This window comes from Denticeps clupeoides, chromosome 2 (assembly GCF_900700375.1).
Source record: "Denticeps clupeoides chromosome 2, fDenClu1.1, whole genome shotgun sequence".
Taxonomy (NCBI): domain Eukaryota; kingdom Metazoa; phylum Chordata; class Actinopteri; order Clupeiformes; family Denticipitidae; genus Denticeps; species Denticeps clupeoides.
Window position 1 is genome coordinate 31562862 of NC_041708.1, and position 20187 is coordinate 31583048.

At 42.5% G+C, this 20187-nt stretch overlaps 1 protein-coding gene across 3 annotated transcripts in view; it reads right to left on the minus strand.

The window, feature by feature from the left end:
- Positions 1-19955, minus strand: part of vav3 (vav guanine nucleotide exchange factor 3) — a 74726-nt gene extending 54771 nt beyond the window's left edge. The window contains exons 1-2 of one of the 3 annotated variants that reach the window (XM_028966548.1): positions 19482-19955; positions 7084-7200 (exon numbers count right to left, since the gene is read on the minus strand). In XM_028966548.1, the coding sequence (XP_028822381.1) occupies positions 7084-7200; positions 19482-19688 (324 nt within the window). In that variant the 5' untranslated portion in view covers positions 19689-19955. The remainder of the gene's footprint in view (positions 1-7083; positions 7201-19481) is intronic. The other 2 variants (XM_028966544.1, XM_028966549.1) reach the window with 2 other exon arrangements.
- Between the last annotated feature and the right edge of the window lie 232 nt (positions 19956-20187).

Genomic DNA, 20187 nt, shown 5'->3' on the forward strand with positions numbered 1-20187 from the left:
TCAAATCCGACCCCCAAGGTTCCAGCGAGGGGCCACTGATAATGGTACAGTCTTCATACACTGCTCACTAAGGGGATAAAAGCAGAGGACACATTTCGTTGTGTGCACCGTGTGCTGTGCTGGCAATCGCTTCACTTTCAAGTGCATTATCAATTCAGGACATGGTGGTTGTTTGAGTGCATGGGGCTTGTTCTAAACCTATGAGGGGCCTATCACAGGTGATGTACTCAGGGCCATTGGAGTTTCTTTGTAAGAGAGTATTAAATTATGTTATTTAATTCTAATACTATTAGAATTAATGAGCTTATTAGGAAGTGAAGGTGTTCCAGTCCACTTTGTACTAAATACATAAATACCAGATTTCCATGTGTGCGAGTCACTGTGTGTGTGTGTCAGCCACAGGAAGTATGAATAAGCCCCGTGGCGCAGCCCAAAGCGAATGCCAAGCAGGAAGGGTCGCAGGGCAGGAAAGAGGAAGTGAAGCCGCTCTCCATCTGTTTATAACCTCCAGTCACAGGCAGGCGGCGATGGGACACAAAGATATCCAGATGCAGACACAAACACACGCAGACATACACAAAGAGCACACACAGACAGACTGTACCCAAGCATGAACACACAAGTGGCACATATGCAAGTAGAAATACAAAGGCACATATAGAAACACACAGTGTTGTCCACCTCTCTCTCTTACACACACACTCCTCAGCCCTTCAATGTCAGTGGCTCACTGTAAACTACCAGAGGGGAACACTCAGCAGGGTTTCTTTGAAACTTGTCAAAAGGAGAGGAGAGATAGGAGAGAATTTCCGCTGCTCATTTCCTCTCTCTCTCTCTCCCTCTCTCTCTCTGCCCCCCACCCCTCTATCTCTCTCTCTCTCTCTCTCTCTCTGGTCTGAGTCAGGCCCATGGGACACAAACTGAAGTCAACAGTCTGCAGTCTCTCCACTTCCTGAAGGGGGGTTATCATCCTGCCCTAAAGCCCCAGCATGAACGATTTGCCCCTTGGCCACTTGGATGCCCTTTACTGATATCTGGGCTGCTGGTAAAGTTTTTCTTTTATTTGTCTGCAACGGCCTAAGAGAGAACAATTTATAATTGCATTTCAACATTTATTCGACCTTTGCGATGCCCGGGTCGCCCACGACAGCCAGCACATCATGTCAAGGTCGAGGGGACATCAATGAGAGCAGAGCGAGAGGGAGAGAGAGAGAGAGAGAGAGAGAGAGAGGAGGACAGAAGGCTCAGCAGAAGAACAGAGCAGCAAGCAAGAAAACACACTCGCTTCTCTGTTCAGCCTCTCCAAGTCCGAACCCCCCGTGTGTGTTGGAGCACAAACAGAGACCCGACACGACGCATCGCGGCACAGCCTTCACTAACACCAGATGTCCAGCACTGTCAATCCATTTAGGTCCCGAGAACCCTTTCCTCGGATCACTTCATCTCCATGTTAATAATATACCCCAAACACCAATTATGAAGTCAGAAATAATAATGGTTCAAATTATAATATTTATTCATGCCAGTTAAATAAGTTGAAATTGAAATGAATAATTTTATCCCTAATTAATCGTTATAGCCATCACAAGATAAAACAGGTCAGCTTTACCAGCTTAAGATGTTTACTGTATTTTCAGCATGGATTGTGTGCTTTATAGCAAAGCAATACACAAACACATTGACAAAAATAAATCAGTACAATTGAGGAACAGGTCATGGTTGCCTAGCAGCACACTAGCAAAAAGAAACATAAAAGGGATTTCTGGTCGCAATTACACATTATAATTTAGACGTGTTCATGACAACCCAATCCCAACCCCTCGAATACATCAGGAAGTTGTGACATGACCGGCATGATCGGAGTGAGCTGCATTTTCCTGGTGTCATCAGGACCCCATGGGATCTCTGTACACGACTGCCAGAGGGGTCTTTGTGAAAAGGGACCGAAGACCACCTCTGTTATCCCTCTACAACCCCCCGCCCGGCCTCCTGTCGTCCTGCGCACCGCCCCTGCCCCCCCATCCCCGTATCCATTACCCACTCCACATGTCACCCAATACCCGGCAGGGCGCTTCTGCCGGTGAAGGACACTCGTCTGCTATGAACTGATGGGGGAGGGGTCAATGAGTCGATGACACAGGGACAGAGAGAAAACAGAGAATAGACAGGTGAGATGTGGCGAGAAAGGGACGTGGGGACAGGCGCGGTGAGCGACGAGGAGAGCGGGGACCGTTATTGATGACTGTCCTCCCACTCAGCGGTGGTGACAGGCCTGTGTTTCCTCCCCGCACACTGGCAGATGTTCCTTTTTTTATATCAACGAGGCTTTAAAGCACACAAACAAAAAGGCTGAACAGCTCTGTAGAGTAACTAGCAGCAAAGCAGAAATAATATTACCATAACTAATCCAAGAAATACTGCAATACCATGTTTGTTTTTTGTTGTTGTTGGTTTAAATTTTTTTACATTTACAGCATTTACCAGACGCCCTTATCCAGAGCGACTTACAATCAGTAGTTACAGGGACAGTCCCCCCCCTGGAGACACTCAGGGTTAAGTGTCTTGCTCAGGGACACAATGGTAGTAAGTGGGATTTGAACCTGGGTCATCTGGTTCATTGGCGAGTGTGTTACCCACTAGGCTACTACCACCCTGTTGTTTGTTCGTTTGTGAAGGCAACTTTATTATGACAGGCCGGAATTTTTAATTGTCATTCTTTCCCAGAATGCAGACACACAACAATGTGTCAAATTTATGAAAGAATCTGATACGTCAGCGCAGTGATGCATGAGCCAAAGCCGGCTTCCAAAGTGTATGATAGGTTCGTTAAACTCCTTTTTCCTGTTGACATACTTCTTGTTTAATTTTAATACAAATTTTTTTTTTATCTTGAGGAAGCTACTTGTATATAACGAAGAAAACACCAAAAGTGTACAATTTCCATCTATTTTTTTATATTTTTAAACTAAAAAAATATTTGTTTACTGCAACTAAGAGTTATAACAACATTAAACCCTAAACAAAATCACATGCGCTGTGCTGTTATACTGATGTCATGTTTTCAGAAAGAGATCAGCACTATAACCACACCCATTAGCATAAAATACACCAGAACTGAAGTCCCGTTTTCTCCAGGCGGGTGAGACGGTTCATCTGTGAAGGAAAAGGCGCCGGGCGCTAAGCCGCAGTGCAGCGTTGAGCAACCTTGCAGCCCGACCCCCCCCTCCAGCGTTATCACATTACAATAGTGGCCACTTCTTGACCTGATTACACACTTTTGAGATCCACTCAGCTTCCGTTAACCTTGTAAAGCCAGAGTCTGGAACCAAGCCCACCCGCTAGGGCTGAAGCTCCTCCATGGACATGGAGCCGGACCGTCCGCCAGAGGTCAAACTCGTCACCGTTAAAAAGGACAGACTTGAGTAAGCAGTTTCACTTCTTCTTCAAACCTAAAGGGTGTGAGCTCACCGGGTCATGATATCCAAGAATAAAAAAAGCTGACAATACAAGCACATGACATGATGCTCATTCTTTAGGCACAATGTGAACTCTGTAACAGATTACGCAAATCCGTTCCATTTTAACATATTCTTCCAGTTAAGTTATACTGACATAATGTGGGATGCAAATTAATACAACAAACAGGGAAATACACAGGGACCCATCTCTTGCGCTACCTATGCTCAACCTACATTATGGCTTCTGAAGAAAAATGTTTGGTTTAAAATCTCCTTCTTCAAATACATGCACGAGAGTTGCTAGACCAGACAACTCTTATCTATTCATGATGAGTATACTGTACTAGCATAATAATATAGCATTCGCAACAGCCCCCATCCTACTTGCGTTGGTGGATATAGTGCATTCTGTGCTAGTACATGCAACAAATGTAACCGCCAAGGTGCTACTGAGGTCCACTTGAGCAAGGTATTGTCCCCACACACTGCCCCCCGGGCTTCCCACTGCTCACCGAGGGTGATGGCTCAAATGAAGAGGACACATTTCATTGTGTGCACCCTGTACTGTGCTTGCTGTACATCACAATGGCAAAAACAATTACTAGCCTGTACAATCTCATATACAGCGAGTAAGTTACGCGAGTATTTTATGTGAGTGCACAATGTTAATTATATTGCAGATTTTGACAGCAACTGTCACAATATTTCATGTCACAATATTTCATAAAATCAGTAGACACGTCAGTCACACATGTCAGTCTCACACACGGTTGCCCAACACTCATGGCATTCAAAATCCGAGACGGAGCAAAGTCACAATAAATCGCACCCTCGCGACTGGTCCACAGCTCGCAATGCAATTTCAAGTTGCATCCAGTGTGCAGGATTTGTGTCAGTCTCTTTGCAGAAGTGGAATATAATGATCACCAACTATGAATCAGGTCTGTTTCCACGGAGGCCGCCATGCTGTGCCACCATGTTTCTACAGTAACCAAGACACAAACCCGGCGCTCTAGCGAGTACACTTCCTATTTTCACATTGACCTGGAAGCTTGACATGGTGGATGGAACCTACCAACTGCAGGTTCCATGAACCCCCCCAAAAAAGGAGGAAATTAATTATTGCCAATTGTGTGTTAAGACCAGTGATGGCGATGGATTTTGCTGTAATTCTTGTTGCCATGTTGCACTTGTCGGTGCCCGATTAGATTTGATTTTACATTTTGGACTACATGCTGTTCATTGGCATGACGTGCAGCCTCCGAAAATGAAGTCTGTCATGCTACAGAGCTCAGCGCAAATCCGGTGAGAGCCACTCAAGACAAGCCCTGCAAATCCCAGGCGGCTCTCCGTCTCTGAGGACTGTCAGTGCTGGCGTACATCAAGGACGAACGAATAGCAGGACGGAGAGTTTATTCGCGAGCGGAGTCGTGTTTGTTTTACAGTGGAAAGTGTGATGCCGGCTGAAAGTGAGTGACAGACTCTGTTGGTTTTTCCCGCTCCGTTAACATCTGAAGACGGAGTCAGGCGTGGCGAGAGCGGCCACTAGACTGTACAACCACATGATTTTTTTTTTTTTTTTTTTAAGCAGAATAATAAAATCTCATTCTTTTCTGCAGTACCCACTGGTGAGTCAGTGTAAAATTGTAACAACACAAAGCTACAACCAAAAAAGCACAGAATATGAGGCAAAAAAATTCCTGTGTACCACAAAAATAATAGAACGATTACCAAAAACAAATCCAGAAGTGATAACAGTGCTGGGTACAAATGACACAATCCTTGAACTTCATTGCAAAAGGACTTAAATGTTAATTGGAGCATAACTAAATTTTGAAAACCCTGAGGATTTCTTCATTCTTTTTCTTTTTTGTCAAAAAAATGTAAAAACCGCGAATTATAGTGATGCAACAGCCAGTGGTTTTTATGAGGAAATAATAATTATGAGAAAAAAAATATTTTTGGCACACACCTAATCTGCAACAGGCTGTTGGTGCCAAAAACAAGTCATGTGTAATTGGATGTCTTGATCTTAATCATTATAATAAATCCAAGATATTAAATTAAATTCCGACGCACCACTTTCATGACAGACAATATTTCAGTGCCAGCAAGAACGCAAATAGCCAGAATTTTTTTCTTACAAAACGCATGAATTCTTAATAGCTTAACCGAGCATGACAACACCACGCAGCAGCATTTAAGCAATTTACTGAGCATAGCAGTCGATGCTCATTTATCAGGGGGGGGTTCTGTCCTATATAATTTTTTTCATTCTGTCATCGCAACATCAACAGACCAAGAGCATCTGGCCTGCACACAAGCGCTCATGTCATCTGAGAAAGGTTTACCTGATATGATGGTTCAGTGTAGGGTACACCACCATGTTTCAGAAGGCAAGGTGAAGCAGAGATCAAAAGTCATATGTTTTATTTTTAGAGTCAGAGAGCATCTGATATTGAGTAGACTTGCATATAAACAACACACACATACATAGTCGACACACACACAAGTGCATTCATACTGCTTCAGCATTTACAAATCAGTGGCACATTTAAAGTAATGTATTTGGAATGCTATTAGAGCACGTGTAAAAGGTGTCATCCATGTGTGTCATTTTGTTTTGTCCTTCTTTTTCAGTACTTCTGGGCAGAGAATACATGAATTACACTCGTAAAATATGTCAGGAACTGAATACAGATTCATTTTGTAAATTTTGAATCCATATATTCATCATCATTTGCACCACCAGCGGCAGGGTAATATTCACAGGAAACAAAACCTTGAGAAGGCTAAGTGTTTCCATCAAAACTTTCAGATTCTCATTATGAGCATGTTCCAGTGCAACATAAATGCTTGAGGAAGTAGAACTAATCAGCACACAACAGAAAAGGAAGTGGTAAAAAAGAGATTCGTCATAAATATGATCAACAACAAAATCAGGTGCTTCAGAATGTGCCTTTTGACTCGAGGTACAACCTCAAAAGCATCTGAATCTTTATCTCGGTCAGCGATGAAGAAATCAAGGTCAGAGTGGAAGGCCAGGAATTTTTTGCTAAACTGATCGTTATTCCCATGGGAAAATACCTTTTTTTAAATTACTATTTGAAAAAAAGTATTTTCACCAATACTGTACAACCCTGAAAATTCTCATTCCACTTTCCATCACTGTTTTCATCAAAGCAAAGAACGGGACACACCCAAGCCCTCAGAGGGAAGCCCCATCACTCGGCCATCCTCCACAGATCCTTAATTAAACCCACTGGAGACTGGATTAAAATACCAGCAGGGAGGGCTAGCTGAAGGCACAGACCGCAGACGGGGCACATCCCAGGTCACGTTATAAACCAACGCGAGGCTATTAGCCCCTTAAAAACATCCCGACTTTCTGTCCTTTAATGAGTGGAAACTCCGAAGGCACACATGTACCCTCCGACACGTCTGATGTTTATACCACAGACCCTTCCAGGAGAAGAGGAGGAGCCCGTGCTGTACTGTATCTACAGTCGCTTCCTGTTTGCTGGTTGAAACGTCGTAACGGAGGCAGAGCAACACGTTTTAAAAGGTCAGAAGGTTTCATTCTCAAGACATCAGATGAAATCATTATGAAAGAGAATCGTCTTACCTTCCCAAAATCTCGCACATCAAACAGGTCAAAGGCCTCAAACAGTTCATTCTTCTTCATGCCGAATATCTCCATGCACACGCTGAGGAATGTCCTGATGTTCTTCAAGCACAGGAACTAGAGCAGTAAGCACAGACAAAAAAGACATCACACTCATCGTTGCGTTGTATGTGACCACATTCTTTTACTATTATGCACAGAGATCAAATATTCCTTACGGTGCATTTACAAGTGCAATGCTTTTCAGTGAAAAGGTATAATTAGTGGTATGTAATATCAGCCCATGGGATGATGGGAAAATAAGCACATTAAAATAATTGTCAAGAGACTTAAGTCTGTGGTAATTAAACCCTCCATCGCACATCTGTAGTCTGGACCAACACTGAAGCCATTTAGCAAAGAAATGACTCTTCCCATCAATCAACCTGTGTGCATTCAGACACCCAAATTGTTATGACTGAACACCCCTGCCCACAGAAATCGGCCATGAAGTGTCTGGAGAGCCCAAACATTTGGCTGGAGCCGCAGAAAGCCAAACAGGCTGGCTTGCTTTGGCCGAGGCTTGGAGATTTACGAACAATAAGTAAGGACATAAATTTAAGGTTGGACCTCCAATATTCAATGTTTCATAAGAAAACAATTACATTTGGTCCCTGGTGCTATTATCCAAAGTAACTAAGAGTAATTAAAGTCCTGTCCCCCCGGAGCAACACAGGATAATGCTAGTACATTGGGTTCAAACTTTGATTTAGTGGGTTAGCTGGTTCATGGATGGGTTTGTTAAAAACTACATCACAACCAGCCCAATGCTGAGGTACGCCCAGAGTTGGACAAAACACTTGACACTCAGTCAAGTGTTCTGTTATTGTACATTCTTCAGTAATATCTTCAGAAAACAAGTAATATCTTCAGAAAACAAGACTAATAGTATGAAGACAATGTAACTATTATTAATAGGGGCAGTGGTGGCCTAGCGGTTAAGGAAGCGGCCCCGTAATCAGAAGGTTGCTGGTTCGAATCCCGATCTGCCAAGGTACCACTGAGGTGCCACTGAGCAAAGCACCGTCCCCACACACTGCTCCCCGGGCGCCTGTCATGGCTGTCCACTGCTCACTCAGGGAGATGGGTTAAATGCAGAGGACAAATTTCACTGTGTGCACTTCACTTTAAACCTTAATAGATTTTTTTCTCCTGAATGTAAAAAGGCCTTGTGTTTGTGAAAATTTAACTTGATAGGATTTTGGGTCCGTCTGAAAACTGAGAGCGAATAAATGTGGGGATGGCATTGCTTCAATTTTGAGTAAGAAAATAGTTTGGTCATCACCCAACAGGGTGTGGCATCAATCCATCACTAGCCCAGCCTTTTTTGCTTCTTTATTAACTTTCACTGTAAACCACATCATGTCCAGGAATATTAAAGGTCCATAAAAATAAAACACAGAACAGGGAACTTTAAAGAATATAAAACAGAGAACTTTGCTCTTTAATTTAAAAAAGACTGAAGACAAAAAGAAACTGCCTTTCATCTGAGGAACAATGCTTTGAATTAGATCCATATGGTTTCCTCTTTTTTTCCATGGTTTAGCACCATCTCACAGAAGGGTGGCACAATGGAGTTCAAAGGTACTCCCCCCACAAAAAAAAAAAAAAAAAAAAAGACCTGACAGATGTGTGAGATTATGATGCACACAAAGAGGGTTAGTACAACTAAATAAAAATGGTCCACTGTGTTACAAAATTGGGACATATCAAAGCAGACATGACCTAACAAACAGCAAATAAGCTGGATGTGTGTCCATTAATGGTTTTACATAATTCATTTGTTCTTTTGGTCACTCTAAGTAAGAACAAAGCTCTTTAATATAATATCCAAAGTAAGCTCAATGTCCCAACAGTTTCAACAAAAGAAGAAGCATTTGTTGAGTGACGCACTCATAGCAGGAAATAATAACCAGCAAATTGCCAGGCGTTGCAGCCAGTAACCCTCAGCACGGATGATGGATATCTTAATGGAGGGGTTCTTGTTATGGTCTACCCTGACGTGACACTCTCCATCTCTCCAAATACGGCCAAACACACACTCTCCTATCGAGAAGAGCCCTTGAAGCAATCTCACCCCTTATAAGCGCCCTTTGCTGGCCTATCAGCACGCATCTGCCACTGTCTTCTGGTCTCTTGCCAAACACAGAAACAGACTCAGAAGCGTTTCTACTTCCCTCTGTAGATCCGTTTTTCATCTTGTGCAATAGGAAGTGGGTTCAGGCGTTTTTTTTTTTTTTTTTTTTTGAGAAAGCCTCTTGCTTTGAAAATCTCAGGTAGTACCCTCACTAAGAACACCCTTGATGCCCTGAGACCTAAAGTGTCCTCAGCTGTGGCCCACAAATCTAGATGACACCACGCAGGAGAAAAAGCATCAATCCATATGTTCACAATGTGGCTTTAACATCTGACCTACAGCCCCTCAGTCCTTCCCGTCGAGTTCAACCCGGGGCAGTGGTTGGCCTAGTGGGTAAGGAAACGGACCTGTAATTGGAAGTTTGCCGGTACAAATCCCAAACCACCAAGGCGCCACTGAAGTGCTGCTGAGCAAAAGTACCGTTTCCACACACTGCTCCCCGGCTTTTATGGCTGCCCACTGCTCAGAGTGTAATGGGTTAAATGCAGACGTCACATTTCGTTGTGTGCACCGTGTGCTGTGCTGCAGTGTTTCACAATGACAATCACTTAACATTAATCACCTACAGCCAGGAGAGCGCCGGAGGATAAGAAACCATACAGATTTCATGTTCTGTAAATTCAATTCTGTTTTTTTTTTTATCTCACCAGTGGATTGCTCCAGTTGGAGACATCGTGGTATGGTGGCGCTTCATGCCGTGAGCTAAGAGAGGGGTAAGCTTGCCTCTCTGCTCTGTTTTCTGTATCAGGCCACTTGCTGAGTCCCAGGAGTTTATCTGAGAAGAGGTCTGACTCAAACACATTTCCTTGAAATCTCTTTTAGTGCAGAATGGTGAAACCACAAGACTCTGGGACTTCAGCAGGACACTCAGAACCCCATGGTGACTCAGCATGACACCACCAGCTTCTCCAGGGCCTCATAATAAAAGGTGTGTGATTTCTCTTTTCAAAGCACCCAAGCTGCCGGGATAATAGAAGTGCAGCACACATACGTGGAACCACAATCCTGCACTCGTGGGCTATTACCCTTTTGAGTCAAAGCGTGCCTAGACTCCAAAATGAGAACTTCTGCTTTTGCATTCTCCACAATGCTTGCTGATTCCATGGCAACCCCAGGAATAATCCTGTGTCTAAGGGCTCAAGTGTGTTGCATTGCTTGATCAAAATGCTCATCTCAGGTTAGTAAGATTAGAGAGATCCTGCACTGGGCCACATCACCCCTTTTAATTAATGAATCAACGTTGATGAACAGCAGTGAAATTGGTGGCTTTGCCTCAAAGAGGGAAATGTATGCATATAGTGGAGATTCAATTGGTGACCCTAAGTATACATCCTCCAAAAATCCCATGGCCACATCATTTTCCATATGTATCCAAGATGTAGACAATGACAAACTGCATTTGGAGTATTTTTTTATTAGTGAACATTTTTAATAATGACATGTTCAGAATGTAGCATGAATTCTAAGCTGTTTTTTATCATTTTAATATACATGATTTTTTTGAGGGTAAATGATAAGCTTGAGGTGGGTCGGACCGTGCACCAGATGGATAATGGAAGACGTTTGTAGATTGAAGACTGGGAAACATGAGCAGCATTTAGCATCTGGGCTCACCATGGGTTAAGTGAGCAGAATGAGCAGGAGCCTACTGAGAACGCCCACGCAAATCATCCCTGGACAGCGTATAGAACAACCTCGGACCGCCAGAACGAGGCCGGACTCTCGCCCGGCTGCAGAAAAAGCTTTCGAGACGGAGGCTGGTTGGTGTGCGTCTGCGCTTTTCGTGCTGTGTGGGTGCAGGTTCACAGTTCAATGCAACCTTCATAAAGAGTGATTTAACCAACATCTGCTTACTGCATCACACGCTGGTCTTCAGTAGCGGAGCTCTCTCAAGCACTTTACAGGACGTTGTAGAATAGGCCATCGCTCAGTGTTTTAGCCACAACAAGGGACCATAACCTTAGTGACTCAAGCCAAACTAAATACAACAAAAAAAATGAAATCATGTACATAGTATGCTGTGGAGGTACATCGGTTAGAGCTTGTCCCTCTTACAAGGAGTCCTGAGTTCCAGCCAAGGTTTCTCCCTGTGATTATGTGGGTTTCCGGTAAAGGAGTGAAATGTAATATTTCATTTTGATCACAATTCTAAGCATAACGATTATCGATGCACCACAATAATTACAATTTGAACTGGTCAGCTTTTTTATATCAAACTTTTTATTGTATCAAAACATGACAGTCTTGTGGTGGTAAGATGACCACAGAGAGCATCACAGAACATTTTTGGTACCGTGCATTGATGTAGTGGTGTAGATACTGGACCACAGCCCACAACTGATTAATTTTTTAGATGATCTTAACCGATCCTGCTGATTGGGTTTTATGTTATGCCTGATATTCTACTGCTTTGACAAAAATATTCATTTTACTTGCCCTTAAAATAAGAAAAATAAATTTCCTGCGAGCTAGCTTCCTTTCCTTCTGCAGAATTGGTCCTGACGTGCATATGTGATTTTTTTTGTTAGTGGGGATGCCATTTGCTGGCCAGCTTACTACACATCTACAAGATTCATGCACATAGGTAATGGAACAGAAGTGGCCTCCATGCTAAGGGGCCCCAATTTTTCCATTCGTTAAATTTGTCAGAATAAGAAGGAGACTGGGAAAAGATGAGTTGGAGCCCACTCTGCAAATTGCAGCCATTTGTGGATCTGCTGGTAGCTAAATGCCCTTTAGAAAGGGCTGCTCAGTGATGTGTTCAGGACTGTGCATTCATTCATAGGCCGAGTGGGATTTTTATTTCAACATTTTTTTTTCTTGCTCTTACTGAAGCATGCAGGCCATTGAATGGGAATCCAGCCTATTTCATCTCTTCCACGTTATCCGCTGCCTCTTCTCCCTCTGTCTCTTCCTGAGGAAAAACACCCATCTGCTTCCAGTTGTGGAGGAAGCACTGGATAGCTATCATTGGAGCTTACACACCCACTGTCATGTGCAGGAACTCTACCAAATGCAATCTTTTTGCACAATTTATTTAAATCGCTTTAAAAGGCTTTAAAGGTCAGTCTAGATTGTGCCCAGAATGAGGTTCAAAACAGCCATGAGGTGGACTATCAGAGGTCATTTTAGCTGTGGGGTGAAGTAAACTGCCGTGTGAGTATATGAGGTAAAGGTAGAAGCATAACTGCAGGCTACAGCTTCCTGACAGCTCCCCCTTGTTCCACAAGACCTTCTTTATAGAATTCTAAATGAATCACCATAAAAGCTGCAACTACCCCACAGCAATAAGTGTCTCATCTTGAGTGCCTTTTGATTGCCGGCAGACATTAAACAGTAACAGTATGATTAATAACAAGGTTGGTCCACACTAACCGTATCAGCGGAGACAGAGAGCTTTCACAAAGCTCCCAATACAATACAAATGACATGAGTTGAAATGAGTACCTTACCCTAAATGCAATAAACACAGATATTTGAAATGCAGAAGCCGTATCTCAGGGACAAAAGCTATGACAGCAGCTCATAAGTAGCATGCTGCAATACCTGCAAAATGACCTTCACAAGCAATCTGCACACAAGATCTTAATATGTCTTACAATTCCGCCAAATGTAATGGGGTAGAGGGCTGCCGAGTTGAAGCCTGCACCCTTACATAGTTTAGCTCAGAAGTGGCTCTTTAAAGGATTTTAAAGTGTGGAACAACATATGTTTTTATAATACCGTGGTTTTTTTAAAAAAAGCCACACATGGCAAAAGTGCCACATAAATCTCAAATGTATACATATATCCCCTTTAATGATTAAATGAGTGGTCCTGATTATTCTGTGATGTCTTAACTTGAGAAGTTCAAAGTCAGGCCTATATATTAGAGTGTGAGGGTCTGTTTATAAGAATAAGGCTTTTTTTTGTTGTTGTTGAATCTTGTTGTTCTGTTGACCCTCCTTATTATCCAGAGGCTATATGTAAAACTAAGACACAGAGCAGGAGATAATTAAAGAGTATGTTCTCCAATCATGACCTATAGTCCCCCTCCTCCTTGATGAGAGGAACAGGACAAAATTTTGATATATTAATTTCCGTAAAATATCTGTATCCCTTTGCTGAGTTGAAAATCAAGACAACATTCAAGATAGCATCACACTGCGTCGTCTGTGGACTTCATGTGCTGTCTGATGTGTCAATATTTAATTAGCACTGCCTCTAATTACTAAAACGAACATCCTGCTTACGGGTGCAAGGCCATTTCTCTCTGCTCTGAGGAGGTTGGTGGAGCAACCGGTCTCCTTGACGACATGGCGAAAAGTCACCGTCTGCCAGTTCCGCACGTCCAGTTCTTGGAGGATTTGTTTCACCAAGCAAAGATTTATGCAGATATCAACACATTTCATGCTGATGGCAGGAATTTTAAGAAAACAAAAAAAGTCCCTTGTAAACCAGATTAGTCTTTTCAAGATCTGCCATTCCCATTTTGGTAACGCGTTATTGTTTCAGTACCACTGATGGAAACACGAACAGGACAATGCCATTTGAGTCTTTAAAAAAATACATTTTTCTTCAGCACTGACATCCGCACATCTGTACAGACCATATGGGTACCTCACCGATATGTGTGCCCGCGGCTCAGAGCGCAGACAGGAAGTGAGGCCTCTCAGACTAACTGCCTCTTAATTTCTGCACTCAACTCATCTGATAAAGCCGAGGCCCTGGAGCGAGTGACAGGAGACAGGAAAAGTTCGTATGAAGGCTTCGTATCAAGAGCCTTCAACAGCCGCCTACAACTGTCTCCATGCTGTCACCCAATATCACAATCACGTCACCATGACATGTAAAATCAAAACGGAATCCACTCCATCTACTGCATTATTTAAGTTGGTGTTCCCATAAATTAACGCGCTGAGCCATATTTCCACAGGGCTATAATTGACGGGGCTTGTAGGCAAGTCAATAACGTGCTCAAGATTTATGTAAATGGACGAAAGACTTTTAAACACAGCGAAAGCCCAGTGTTTTCAATGGTATGCACATGTGTTTGCCGTTTTATGAGAGAAGACAATTCATTTTACAATCTTTCAGCAGTCAGTTATAGGCCTCTAGGCTATTGAGGGGTGGCCCCAAGTATTTTATATGGAATTGTACTTTACATTGTGCATTGTTGGAATGTCAGCATTTTCATGGTTTGTACATCATTTATTCTTTGAATTATGAATATTAATCTATGCCTTGACATTATTGAGGTATGTACACACAGTCCCAGCCATAACAGAATAACAAAAACTGTCATAATAATTTATTTCGGTGTTTTGTTTTTTGGCTTTCAGTCAAGTGTTTCCTTGTTTTTTCATTTTTGCTGTCATTTCGATGCGCTATTCTACTACTAATGAAATAAGAATCCAACCACACAGATAAACTATATATAAAGTTAAATAGATTTATGACAAAGTAAAATCTCTACATTATGCCCATGTGTTACAGTAATGAAGAACAATCTAAAAATATGTAAAAGATGTTTCGGACATTTGATCATTAAACAAGATTTCCTCTGTTCAAAAAGGTCACAATTATATTCCAAACTTTGTCTCTTATTCTTAATATCATACAGAACATATTCCACTAATTGCACTTTTTGGCACCACTGGCAGGCTGATGCACACCTGACCCCTATACAGTGTCGAACATTAACTTTCTTTTCTCTCTTGCCTAGGCGTGGGATCTTACTAAGGTGAAAGAGTACGGTGCACACAACGAAACGTGTCCTCTGCATTTAACCAATCACCTATGTGAGCAGCGGTCAGTCATGAAAGGCGCCTGGGGAGCTTTGGGACAGTACATCCAATCACGGGTCCATACCACTTCTCCTATGTAGTGGTCCTGCTTTTTGTTTCTTTACCTGGCTTGAATATGGTGGGGTAAGTGAAGGGGGAGAAAAATGTTTTACTTTATTCAGCCACATTTATGGTTAATATATATATATATATATATATATAATATATATATATATATATATATATATATATATATATATATATATATATATATATATATATATATATATATATATATATATATATATAATATATATATATATATATATATATATATATATATATATATATATATATCTTTAAATGTATTATTGTGATTTGATAAACTAAAAGGAAAAGCGCACAGTTCTAGTAAACGACATAGAGAAGAGGTTCAGTTGAGTGAAATGTTTCGTTTCTCTTCCTTCCTTAATCCTGTTTCCTCATTTTCATGGAGTGACTGCCAAAGAACCAGTCAAAGAACAATCAACTCAGAGACTTCCGCAAAGTTTTAAAGCAAACCAGATTCCTAAAAGAAGAAAATTACAGCACAGTATTTCATAAATGTCCTCAGCATGAGTGCACTATTTTGCTGCATCCTTTTCATCCTTTCAGAGTTTCCATTTCAATATGCAATTCCCAAATCCTGAATAAAATAAGAGAAAAAACAGATCAAGGTAAGTGAAGGCCAACACTAGTGCTGTGCACTACAGCAGTGGCCTTATTTCATCTAAATAGACGCCGTCAATGACTATAATCTCAGATGAGATTATTTACTTCCTATAAGGCCTTTTCAGTGTGAAAATACAGAGTTGGTCTACTTCTGCTGCACCTGTTGACATTTCCTCTCGCAACACCAAATGCAGCACCAAATCATTTTTATACCAGGCTCAGGTCATATAGATCATACAATATGATATGCATACACATATTTATTGTTCACCTGTGTCATTCAGTCTATTAAACAGTCATCGTTTCAATGCGTAATTAAACATGAGAGTATGACTGATTGTTGTTAACATTAATATGAAATTAATTATGGATGGACAACGATGCAATGGGAGTGTAACCTGGACCGTATGGATTTTTACGTTTGGATAACAGAGAATAGTATTGGCACACTCTATGATTAGAAGTGAGGGCCACACCAGACAAAGCCTAAATGTAATGATGTGTTAAATTTTCACACAGCATTTGCAAATGCAAATCCGGCATATTTCCTCATTCTGTTATTAGATAATATAAAGAAATGCTGCTCGTCTAGAACAGCATCCAGACTCTAATTTGAGCTATTTTAAAAATTAGCTTGCACCCTACTCCTTATTTTCCAGAAACTACTTTAAAAAGCGAATGGTTTTCTCTGTCATCGTGACACTCGTCTGCTCCTACAGGCCCCCGCGGTCGGCCCGTGCCTGAGAGGGCCTGATAAATCAGGCGAGCAAGACAGCGCATTGTGTTGTAATTACGCGCTTAAAGAGAAGAGGCAGCCGCTGAAAGAGCCATTATGCCCTTCAGAGGTGCAGGTGGGGACGGCATCTTTGCGCCAGGACTCTTCACCCCCTTTGTGCGAGAGGGTCCCCTGGGCCAGCGGGCTGGCTGCGTCCGTCGTGTTGCAATGAGCCGGTGATAAAATAGCTGCCACGCTATTCATGAATAATTCAGTCACGCCCATCTCAGTCGCCTCAGTTATGGAAATTTCGCCATCCACACATTTGCTTATGTGTGCGTCTGTGTGTGTCTTTGTTAGACAAAAACATCACACCGAAAGGCTCAGTGAGAATGTAATACGGAGTCTGAATCTCTGAATCAACTTAATGTGCACAGGAATACATGAACGCTTAAAAGTAACCAATCCTTTTTTTTTTCATACTCAAATATTTTTCTTTTTTTTTTTTAATTAATTAATAATCCATGTTTATTTAATTAAAAGCTTGGGTTATTGTATCCCCATTCACAGGTTCGCTTGCTGTAGTCATCATTCTGAATAATAAAATCTAACTTTTTTGTAGTTTACGTCAGCATATTATGTGGTGAAATGGTTTACTGTAGCGAATGGGTTCTGCTCTGGATGAAGACCACAACCAGAAGGTTCTGCATGGCACAGCGTCACCACGTCAACATCCAGCTCACAGGCTGCTTCGACATTTTTTTTTTTTTTGAGACATGCTCTCCATGGAGCAGCTCATCAATATTTCACTGGAACTAAAAATGTTGCCAACACCCATAAGTGCGATGCTTTCCATGCACACTTCACCAGGCTCATGGAGAACGACCAATAAAAATGAGATGAAAGTGCCGAAAGGCCAATTGCATCGACACGTGGCTTTTAGAGCAGATTTTCAGCCCAGTCTGATGCAGTTTTAATTAAAGTTCCCCTTGGTAGAGAACATACATTGCTCTTGAGTGTTTTTCCTCAGGGGATTGTCAAAGCCGGATCACAAGTTATTTAACATTTCAGTGTAACGTTTTCTCTCTGTCAGCGTGTGTGTGCGTGTGTGTGTGAGAGAGAGATGAATCTCTCTAAACCTTATACCATTCTTTTCGGTATAATGTGGAGCAAAAAAAAAAAAACTATTATTGCATATGAATCCAAGGGGGGTGGAAAAAGGTCGGTCAGGGCTCGCACTGATGACTTGTCACATTGCTGCAGATTTAGCCCCGTTCAGGAGAAGAATATAATCTGTCCCAGACTTGCAGCAGATGGTATTTCAGAATGTTGCGGGGAAACAGCAGCCTGGGAAAGTGGTTCGTTTATTTACAGGCTTCACCTGTAACCGGCTACTTTGCTGTTCAGGAAGTTTTTATCATATTTAATCCTGTCCCCACTACAAAAGACCGGGACTATGGGACAGAAACAAAGTCCTATTTTGCCTTTGTAACATATGAACATTTGTAATAATTCCATACATTTATAAGATTTTTTAAAAGGACAGAAAGAGATGCACATTATGTAAAACATGCAAAAGCATGAAGCATGATGTCTGAACCAGGAGGCTGCCTCTGAATGTGTGTGTCAGGAGACCAGCATTTCTACATCTGAGGACTGAGTCAGTGCTTTCAAACACGCACTGATATATTTGGATGTTTTGTCCTTTTAAGGGGACATTTTACCTTTTAAATCTGGTAAATGAAAGTGCTCGTTTGTGTTCATTAATACACAATGCAGTGGGAGAATGATGAACGGTCCAGCTGTACATTAGATAAAATAAGATTGTCCTGACTGAAAGGCGACCTTCTGCTTTGTATTTTGTGACCAAAGTCTTGCAGAGTTTTTAGTAATGACAGCACAAAGCCACTGTTAACCAAGGTGGTGTGGCGATTGTCACTTATTAGCATAACTCTGGAAGCTGACACCATGCTCGCCAATAAGTCTGTCAATGGGGGACCTTCAGAAACAAATGAGCAGAGGACCGAAGATCAATCCCTGTTGTGCTCCACATTAACATGTATTGACATATTATCATCTGCTCCAAAACGTCGGCCACATTTATTTATAATTACATTTCCATAAAGGCCCGATGTAAAGAATGAGCAGAAACGGTTTATTTGCAAGTGCAAGGAAAGCCGAGTGATCTTTTTAGTTCGAGTGAAATGGAAACCTGACTGGAAAGTGGAATAAATGCTAAACAGAGTTGTAAACATTTTTCTCTGTGTACAAGAGCAACCGTGTAGAATATTTGACCTAAATAACCGATAAAGCAGCCAAACATTTCACCTGTAATGTTTTCAGTTATAATACTGGAGACGGAGCTCTGCCACTGTACCGTCTCAGCTTTAACTTGAGTTTTTGATCCCAGATCTCAGGCCTTTAAACAGCCTGTAGTGAATATTTCACTGTATTCATGGGAACGGGAAGTATTTATTTATAATATAAAAAAAAAAGAAATACATTTAATAATTATGTAATATTATAGCAGTAGTTGCCTAGCGGTAATGGAAGCACTGTCCCCACACACTCCTCCCCAGACGCCTTTCATGGCTGCCCACTGCTCACCAAGGGTGACGGGTTAAAAGAAGAGGACACATTTCACACTGTATTTTGTACAAGATTACTAGTAGTCTTCAAAAAAAGTTACGCATGTTCGAACTTTTTATTTAGGAAGTGCATTAAAACAATGTCGCACTTTTCCTCTCTACTTAAAATTCCATTTTGCCATCTTTGCCTTACACCCTGTTACCCCCACCTGACATAAACCCCATCACCTATAGAGGGCAGAGTTTCTCGGGTTCAGATAACGGTACAGCCTCCTGTAGCACAAAACGAAAACACTTCCCCGGCAGCAAAAAAAAAAAGACAAACGCTACATGATGATGTTCCATTTCCCATGTTCGGACGAGATTTATTTTATTTTTTTTTTGAGTTTCGCGGTGTTGCGCCCCGACTGTGTAACGCCGGCATGTAACACAGTCGCTCTTACCTGAGACATCTGCGGCCTCAAGTTAATTTCCTTCAGGTTGATGGACTGGGCCCTCAGGTTGTTGAGCAGCTGGCACAGCAGGACCCCGTCCCGGAGGGTCTGGGCCAGGTCGAACACCTGGGCAGACTCCCACGTCACCCTGTGGCTCGGCGGGAGCACCTTGCAGCTGATCAGCCAAGCCGCGCACTGCTTCCAGTACTCCATCATTTTCACGGAGACGCCGGGCGCGCCAAGAAGCGACTTCGGACAAGTCTGGCGCGTCGCGATCGCCGTGCTCAAGGATCAGACGGGTTCCCCTCCGTCCGTGGCACCTAACGGAACTCGGAAGCGCGCCTCGCGTCTACTCGCCACTTCCAGCCTACATCCGACCAGCCGCCGCCGTCTCATCCACGAACGGTGCCGAGAGACGTTCCCAGGAAAATAATAAAAAAACGGGTCCTCTCTCGGTCTCTCTCTCTCTCTCTCTCTCTCTCTCTCTCTCTCTCCCCTTCTCTCCGTCGCGCTGTACCTCCACCTCTCCTCCCCCTCCCTCGCTCCCTCCCTCCGCCTCCCCTCGCTTCCGCCTGCCACTCACACGTTCCGCGCAAACTACAACGCGCGGCGCAACGCTGCGCGCAACCGCGCGTAAAAAGGAGAACTCGCGTCTCCAAAACGCAAAATCCAACCGTTTGACGATGTCTTACAGCTGTCCCTTTTCATTTTGTTG